Source organism: Pyxicephalus adspersus, chromosome 5, assembly GCF_032062135.1.
Source record: "Pyxicephalus adspersus chromosome 5, UCB_Pads_2.0, whole genome shotgun sequence".
NCBI lineage: Eukaryota > Metazoa > Chordata > Amphibia > Anura > Pyxicephalidae > Pyxicephalus > Pyxicephalus adspersus.
The window spans coordinates 146,060,401-146,069,779 of NC_092862.1; the positions used below are offsets into that span (position 1 = coordinate 146,060,401).

General features: G+C 42.6%; 1 protein-coding gene across 1 annotated transcript in view; it reads left to right on the forward strand.

The window, feature by feature from the left end:
- The first annotated feature begins 84 nt into the window (after positions 1-84).
- LOC140332138 (uncharacterized) overlaps positions 85-9,379 on the forward strand; it is a 13,965-nt gene continuing 4,670 nt past the window's right edge. The window contains exons 1-6 of the mRNA XM_072413431.1: positions 85-935; positions 2,765-2,979; positions 3,227-3,322; positions 4,340-4,435; positions 5,081-5,184; positions 6,496-6,639. Of these exons, the coding sequence (XP_072269532.1) occupies positions 2,885-2,979; positions 3,227-3,322; positions 4,340-4,435; positions 5,081-5,184; positions 6,496-6,639 (535 nt within the window). The 5' untranslated portion in view covers positions 85-935; positions 2,765-2,884. The remainder of the gene's footprint in view (positions 936-2,764; positions 2,980-3,226; positions 3,323-4,339; positions 4,436-5,080; positions 5,185-6,495; positions 6,640-9,379) is intronic.

Consider the following 9,379-nt stretch of genomic DNA (forward strand, 5'->3'; position numbering starts at 1 on the left):
GGCCCCCACAGGAGACAACTGCCCCCCCCAAATACCCCACTGATGAAACAACTGCCCCCTCATAGCCCCCCACCTTGAGGAGACAACTGACCCCCCTCTTAGAAATGTCCCAAGGAGACAACTGCCCCCCCTCGTAGACCGGTCCTGAGGAGATAAGTGCCCCCCTCATAGACCGGTCCTGAGGAGACACCTACCCCTCATAGACCCTCCTGAGGAAACAACTGCCCCTTTCATAGACCCTTTCAAAGCAGAGAGTTACCCCCTAGAGAGAGAATGAACCCTTGCAAAGTGAAAAAACAGCCTCTGATAGACCCTGCAGAAAAAATATTTGCCCCATAACCCCCCCAAAAAAGAATTGCAGCTCGTAGACTCCCTTAATGAAAAAAGTTGACCTTACCAGACTGCCCGGGAGGGAACTGCCCATTAGAAGAAAAACTGCCACTCATAGTCATCCCCAGAGGAGAGAACTGCCCTGCACCCCCCTCCCCCCCAGAACTGAAAACTGTTTCCCCTCCTAATGAATGGCATCCTCCTGAACCCACAGAGAGGAGAATGGACCCCCTGAGAGACCCAATAGAAAAAATATTTGCCCCACAGACCCCCTCGTCCTCAAAAGAATTGTCACTCCTAGAAACTCATAATGGAAAGAACGGCCCCCTAACAAACTTCCCAGGAGAGAACTGTCCCATGTTTGCCACTCCTAGACACCCTCAGAGGAGAGATTTGCCCCCCATCCCCCTTTGCATCCTACCCTCTTGACCCTTCAAAGGAGAGAACTTCCCCATTTGATCCCCAGTCATTTATTTCTCCTCTGTAAATGTCAGCAGTATTATAGACGCCCTGACCTTGTGTTTTCTTTTCAGGTATTTCCTGTCCTCAGGTGACTTCATGGAGCAACCCCGAATATTCCTGGGGAGTCAAAACAGAGACATCAGGTGGGGCAACTTTTATATTCTGCCTTTTTGTCTAGCACACATCCCATAATATACTGTACCCGCATTAATATACCCCAATCACATCCCATTATATACTGTACCCCCATTAATATACCCCAATCACCTCCCATATTATACCCCAATCACCTCCCATTATATACTGTACCCCCAATATTATACCCCAATCACCTCCCATTATATACTGTACCCCCATTAATATACCCCAATCACCTCCCATAATATACTGTACCCCCATTAATATACCCCAATCACCTCCCATGATTTACTGTACCCCCATTATTATACCCCAATCACATCCCATTATATACTGTACACAAAATAGCCTCAAGAGAGGACATCCTACAAACACACACTCCTAAATACACTGTACACCCCCATAACACCCCATAATATACCCTCATAACACCCCATAATATACCCCCATAACACCCCATAATACACCCCATAACAGCCCATAATATACTATACAAGAGGCTCAATACCTCAGGAGGGTCCCCCCTAAACACACATACCCCGATCACACCCCTTAAAACATGATATACTATACACAGGGGAGCCTCAGGAGGGTCCCCCCTAAACGCACATACCCCAATCACACCCCACAAAACATGATATACTATACACGGGAGCCTCAGGAGGGTCCCCCCTAAACACACATACCCCGATCACACCCCTTAAAACATGATATACTATACACAGGGGAGCCTCAGGAGGGTCCCCCCCTAAACGCACATACCCCAATCACACCCCACAAAACATGATATACTATACACGGGAGCCTCAGGAGGGTCCCCCCTAAACGCACACACCCCATAATACATGATATACTATACACAGGGGAGCCTCAGGAGGGTCCCCTCCTAAACGCAGATACCCCAATGGAACCCAATTATGTACTGTACACAGAACAGCCTCCGTAAGGGCCCTGATCACACCCCTATAATGCACTGTACACCCATAATACACCCTGATCACCCCCATATTACATTGTACATAGAGGAGCCTTCGCAGGGTATAATCCATATACATATCACCCACACCCCATAATACATTGTACACAGGGGAGCCTCAGATGGGTCCATACACCCTATTACACACAGCAATCACACTTTTTATGCACAGGAGAGGCCATTCCACACACACTTTTATCACACAAAGACCCCGGCTCTGTACACGGTACACACACACTGTACATCAGGGGTGTCAAACTCTCGGCCATGGGCCAAACCTTTGCCCGCAACGTCCTTTTTTTTGGCCCCCAAAGGAATGCTAAATTTGAATTGCCGCTGGCCCTCCACTGCATTGAAATAACGCTGCTACTACAATTCCCGGCATCACTCGCGTCTATAGACCAGTGGCCTCTCTGCCCATGCGTGGCCCCGAATTGGACTGTTTTATAGACGCAAGGAATTGTAGTAGCGGTGCTATTTCAGTGAAGAGGGAATTCCAGCCGCTCATAACATTAAGCCCCTCTCACCTGCCCCTGTTTTAGTGCTGGTGATGGAGGGTCCCTAGCATTGCAGTAAGTGAGGAAGCAACATCAATGGGGCAACTGAGAAGTCTCTTTTGGGGGTGCAGTCATTGGCAGTGACACCACCAGTGTGACATGGCAATAGGGTCGGATAAGAAATAAAAAGTGGGTCAGCTGTCACCCATTGGAGAGGATTGCAAGGGGTGCAATGGGTGCAGCTCAGCTCATCCAAAACATAAGTAAGATCCGATTATTGGTAGTTGCCCATCAGGCTAAAATATGTGAAATGTTGTTTGCAGACATTAAATTACCCTTACTGATATTATTTTCCTGTTAGATTCCCAGGAAATACCAGGAAAATGTACAGCTGGCATCTGATTGGATGTTATGCACAGCTCAGACAGTCCAGTCTTCACCTGCCACCTTTCTTCTCTGTAGGCACTACAGGTGGTAGAAAATGTCTTTGATGTGGCTTCAGGTTGGACAGTGCGGCAATCAGATTGGCCAGGAGTGGTGGCAGATACTCGCCAACAATGGCGCTGAAGCTGACCGGTAAGATAATGGATATTATACTGCAATGTGCACTTCCAAATATAACTTCACTTTTTAATTTCAATATTATTAATGTATAATAATAATGTATCATCAGTCCAAATTTTGGATGGAATTATTTACATTTCACAAACTGTTTGCACCGGACTTACTGCTCCTTAGCCACCCACCCCAACTTTGTGTTGCTAAATTGATCTTATATTGCATGTTGGTTATTTGAGAAATGTCGCCTTCCTTCCTCCCCTAGATATCCTTATTTCTCAAGAGATGGGTTGATTAACGCGATCTGTGTTGACAGTGAACCAAAAGTCATTCGGAGGTTGCGGCAACAGGTGAAGAAAGGGTGAGTGAGCACTGCAGACCAAGGGCTGCAAGCAATCAGGGCGGTAAATATTTATTTCTACATCTACAAAATCTCCCTGAAATGATTCCCTCTGTTCCTGCCCACCTGGGAGTTTTTAAGTGTTCTTTTCCATTGGTGTTCCTGCTTCCTCCTATTACAGAAGTCGAGAGAGAGAGAGCAAGAAAGGGAGAGTGGAGAGAGGGAGGGAATAAGAGAGAAAACAGAGAGAGGCAAAAGAGAGAACATGGAAGGGAAAGGGGAGAGGAGAGAGACAAAGAGAGAGAGAGGGGGGCAAAGGGAAAGAGAGGGAGAGGAGGATGAAAAAGGAAGGAGGGATAGATAAGAGAGAGGGAGAGGGGAGAGAGGGAAGGATTGAGGGGGTAAAGGGAGGGAGAATTGAATGGGGAGAGAAGAGTGGTACCTTCTATATAATTGTCACCCTACACAAATCTCTGCACTTTTTGTGACCTCAATATAATAATTTTGTGCTTTCCGTTACTGTAGAATGTGTTGGCCAGCAACTCCACATAGAAATGTTATAATGCCGCCCCTAGTGATCATGGGGGGCCTAGGTGGCCTTGTGGGAAATCTGGCCCTGGGTACAATGTTACAGTCTCATCACTTAGGCAGAGGAAATTTAGGAAATGCTTGCATGCAGCTTGCAACAGACTGGTACCATCATATCAGCCTGGGCAAATTCACCAACTGGAGTTCAAGGATGGGTTTTTATTGATAAAAGGTTGCGATATATATTGTAATATATCCGAATATTTATATGCACGCAAAGTTCTCATTGTCTGATAATTGGATCTCAAGCTCACCCGAAGGTTACAGTAACATTGGTGTGATCCAGATTCATGTAGAGCATCATCTATACCAGATTAATAAAATAGACATTTTGGGATCCAATCAGATACAAACGTTTCCTTCCCTAAAATTTTCACTGAATCTGGGCTGTGTATGACTTGTTGTCATTGTCACTCTTATACTGTAATAACTGCTTGTGTTTCTCCTCAGACAATTCAGAGATGCCAATATCATTTTGGGGCAAAGAGGAAGAGGAAACAACTGGGCCTATGGTAAGAAGAGGGGTGGCCCTACCAAACCAGGGGTGTCTGGGGGGGCTAGTGTATGCCATGTGTGATGATGCAAACCAAATTCACTTCAGTTCAAATCGCTTTGTGTCTAAATTTTTTGTTTCTTTAATATTTTTAATGTGTTGTGTTGGTGTGCATTTTTCTGTGGTAAACCTCAAGGGGGGTTCTATTAGAATGCACCTTAGTATTAAGGCATTGCTTTATTATAAAAAAAAATCATCATTATCCTTTATTTAATTATCAAAAGATGTATCAAGATAATATCAATAGGAAAAATCACATCACAGGCACCTTATGCAGATGTAAATAACCATTAATACTGATATGTTGTATGTGGCAAACCCAATCTATCTATCACATCATCATTAGGATAGAAGTGGGTAGGGTGGGGATAGAACTCCCTTATAACAGTGAGTTGTTATCGCTAGATGGAGGGAAAACTCAACTTACAGTAATGCTTCCTCAGGAGTACATAAAGCACAACTATGATACATTCAGTTTGGATAATCTATAAACCAAATGTGGATGAGATGTGTGACATAGGTTGTAGGTGGTTGTCAGAGATTCAAACAAATACATAATGATGGATGGCCTGTGATTTGAAGACAAACACCATGGATGTGATTTATTAAAGCTCTCCGAGGCTCGGGTCAGATCAAAGCTTGCTTGAGAGGACAATGGAGAGTTTCCGCAAAGAGCTGGAGAGACGAGATTGCTACAGCGGCACGGTGATTCTGCACAGCCTGTGTGGCGGCACTGGCTCCGGTACGAGCAATAATTTTCTGTGAGAAGCAAAAGTGGGCAGATGGGAGAGATGGAGAGGAGCAGATAAATCACCACTTTGTCTTCCATGTCTGTTAATATTTGGGGGTGTCTTAGAAGTTTGGGATAATTTTGTGTCACTTCTCTGCATTCTGTAAATCAACTGACTGTGGAGTTATTGCACTGTGGAAGAAATAGGTGCTGGGTCCATTTACAACATACAGATCAGGAATGCCACACCAAGTACAGCCAATGGCCCTTCAGCATTTATAGTGGCTCCTCTGCAGGTCGTGGTCTCCTTATCAGAGGTGCATCCAATATCTATCAACTTGTATAGTCCATTCGCAGTATCTGAAAGCTTTTTGTAGCATTACAATAATGGAATGTTGATGTGCAGGACTTTGTGGCTTTAGGTCACACTATGTTGGCAAGAACACTTGACACACAGCATGGGGACTATACAAAATTTGCTTCCATTATTAGCATTTTAATAGACTTGCAGAGGACTGCATTAACGTGGTTTTTCATGCACGGGTAAATGGTTTTGGAAAGGCTTGTTATAAAATTTCAGCTGTGCTATACTTATCCATTGATCTTTTTGAGCCCTGAACTGACATTACAAGTTTACTGGCCCCTATTTGAAACTGTCTGGATGGCGATGGTAAATATTGGTTTTGGTTTGTCCTCCATGTTTCCCTAGTCTATTCAGACCCATAGCAGGTGGCTGTGTGTTACAGTTTTACTAAAAACATTTAACATTAGAAGTATAATTGGCCATGCATCTTTTGCAATATCCTATGAGATGCATAAAATATGTAACACAGCCTGGCAATAGAAAAAGCGAGTGCATGTGCCAAATTTATATTCATTGAGAGGTCTAAAAGACCCATCAGATACTTATACAATCAACAGAAATTTTCTGACCTGACCTCTCAAACTAAAGTTATGGTTAATTTTTAATTTACGATAAAAGAATATATTTAATGTTGATGATGAGAACTGATCTGTGCATGGCCAGCTTAACTGCTGTTATTTAGCATCACCTTGCTGCGTGACAGAATAGAGAAATGCCCCCCAACCTTCTTTAAAAGTTAGATTGGGGCTCAGCTTGATGGACCTAATTTTAACCAATGTAACTAAGTTGTTATATTACAGGTTGGCTGCCAAATGTCTTCAAGTCCTGTGTAGATTTCAGGAAAGCCTTGGGAAATTTGGGCTTTTTATATACAAAAGTGTTTTCTATTTAATAAGATTTTGTTTGTGTGACCTCTGTGAGTGCTGAATATTTTTTTTGATATTTTTGCATCTCTTAAGGTCTGGGTTCCCGTCTATGTCAGGAGATCAGAGACAACTATCCAGCGGGTCACCTACTGAGTGTAACAACAGCACCACATGAGACCGGTGACACCCCACTGCAACATTACAACTCCCTGCTCTGCCTGTCCTACCTGCAGAGGTGAGTTGGGGGTCATTGTGTTACTAGATATTATTCTATGATGATGCGTTATGACAAAGTAAAGCTGTCTGATTGCTAGGAGGGACATCCAGCTGAGAATTCCTAGGTAATCCTGGAAATGAATTTTTTTTCCTTAAAGTGTAACCAAACCTGAAAATAAAAAAAAAATCACACTTCCCTTGATCCTTCCCTTGTCCTAGAATTCCTCTTTGCCAGCCTTCTTCAGACCTCTGCTCTGTCTTCTTTATCTGTCACCTGATCTCGCACTGATCAGGTGTGGGATCGGGTGATGTAGCCCACTGCAAAAGGGAAAAAAAAGCAGAAGGAGCAGCCAGAGCCTCCTGAGATGTGTGGCATAGGTATCCCGGAGGCTCTGCACTCCCATTCAATCTTGATAGCCACAAAAAAGGAATGGTGCCTTATTTTTTTTTTTTTTTTTAAATAACATGTTTCCATTACATATAAGGGTTGTCCACCATTTTATGTAAAGTGCAAATGTTGAGTTTAGGTACGCTTTAAAGCAGAATTTCAAGTAACGGCTATCCAATACATGAATACTGCAGTTTGTATTTTTATCCATATTCTAAGTTTTACACAGCTTGTCCTCACCAAACGGCCCTGACTGGCAGAGAACAAGATAGCAAATGTAATAGTAACACTTGCAGGTCCCCACCCCTAACACCTACTACACATGTACCAAGTATTACTTATAATCCAGTCATCTGATCTGGGAGACTTTTTCTGATTACATGTAGAAAGATCAAATCTAACAAAAAAATCTGATCAGAATTCCAGTTTGAATGGCAAATATTTGTGTGTTCAATGTTTTGGGACCAATCTATTTTATTGGACATTGGCGTGCAAAAGGCCAACAGGAAGTCAAATTAGGTATATACATTGTAGTAAAAAAAAAATTAAACTAATGTTACAATGGTGGAAGAACTTTTCATTTTGCTTGTAGTAGAGGATGTTAAATGAACCCCAGAGATTTTATATCATTATTGTTATATGTATAGAGCAAGGTCGGCTCAGCTTGACCTCCCCTGCAATTCGGAAATTAGTCTTCTGAAGGAAGCGATCCAATGTAAATGTGCAGCTAGCCTTACCAGGCAGCAGACAATTGGACACCTTATTGATGCCATGAGACCCAATTACATTGCAGTGAACGCAGCTGATTTGGTCTACAGTGTTCGGCTTATAATGAGGACCTGATGGTATGGAAAGTTTTACTAAAATGTGATCGAATTGTATCTCTCTGCTCAATAAAATGGCCACAGTTCTAATCTGCTGTGTGCATTACCTTATGCCCCCAGTGTAGTGAAAGCACCCCTTTGTCTTGTACTGTTCTGACCAAGAGCCAGCTGTGCTATAGCTTCCTCTCAGGTACATGCAACAACAATAGGGACTCTGCATGGCCCTGAAAGTGAGAACATTGCTTGTGATGGTGACTTTGCAATAAATTAGATGAGGGAACTGTGCCCTGTTGCATGAGCTGTGAAGTATTTCAGCAGCAAAGGCTGCAGATCTTGCAGTTTTTTGCACCCCCTTCCTACTACAGCACCCAGGGGGCTACCTTTTGCCTTAATTTTTGGCTTCGTAGTGGAGGGAATGTTTTGGTTATTCTGGATAGGGAATGTCAGATTCCCCTTTTATAAATTGAATCCAGAAAACAATCAATCAGAACTAATTTACCCCCAATAAGCATCTAAATAAACCCTAACAAAATCCAAAAAGGACAAATTATTATTATTAATATTATTGTTAAACAGTGTTTATATAGCGTAAACATAATTTCATTCTAAAATGCAACATTAAAGTCCAAGACTTCTTGTTTTAATAAGTGCCAGGAAAATACCCCAGAATTTATATCCACACAGGTATGAGGAAACCTTAATCCAACCACTATGGAATTATTATTATTAAATATAATTTATATATAGTGCCTACTATATTATATAGTGCCAACATATTATGCGGCGCTGTACATTAAACAGGGGATGTGTTAAAGTTCCACTTTGAAAACGTGCAATCAGGCAGATCTGTATTGCAGAAAGAACAGGCAATATCTCATCTGCAATAAATCATTTTTACCTGCCTGATCCCTTTCTTCTTCTGTCTCTACTGCAATAAAGAACCTGCCTGATCACATTTTCAGGTATCCACGGACAGGATGGGAGGTGTGAAATTTGTGGACCCCTCATGTTTTAGTTACATCTCATCCTTGGTTTCATGGGGGTTATTCTTTGGCTTTACATTGCTGAAGATGCAAAATGTTAAATCCAAATGGTAATAAAGCAATATAAGTGGAAGACAGATGGCATCGAAGGCCCCACAGAGATCCCCAACTCTGTTTAGAGATTGCTGATCCAGCTTTACAGAGATATCCTCTTTTATTATTATTATTATTATTTACAACCAGGATTTATAAAGCACCAACATATTACGTAGCGCTGTACATTAAATAGGAGTGGCAAATGACAGACAGATACAGACAGTGACACAGGACTAGGAGAGGACCCTGCCCTGAAGAGCTTACAATCTAAGAGGTGGGAAAGCAGCATACAATAGGAGGGGTGAGTCTGGATTTGTAATTTAGATGATGGCTCTTGAGTTGAGTGACTTTGGGTGTCATTTGGCCGTAAAGACCGTAGACAGCAGTGCAAAGATTCAGATTGAAGGTGAGTATTGCAGCCAGAGTTGTTTTCTTTTTTCACACACGCCAAGGCATCATATTAGGAGGTA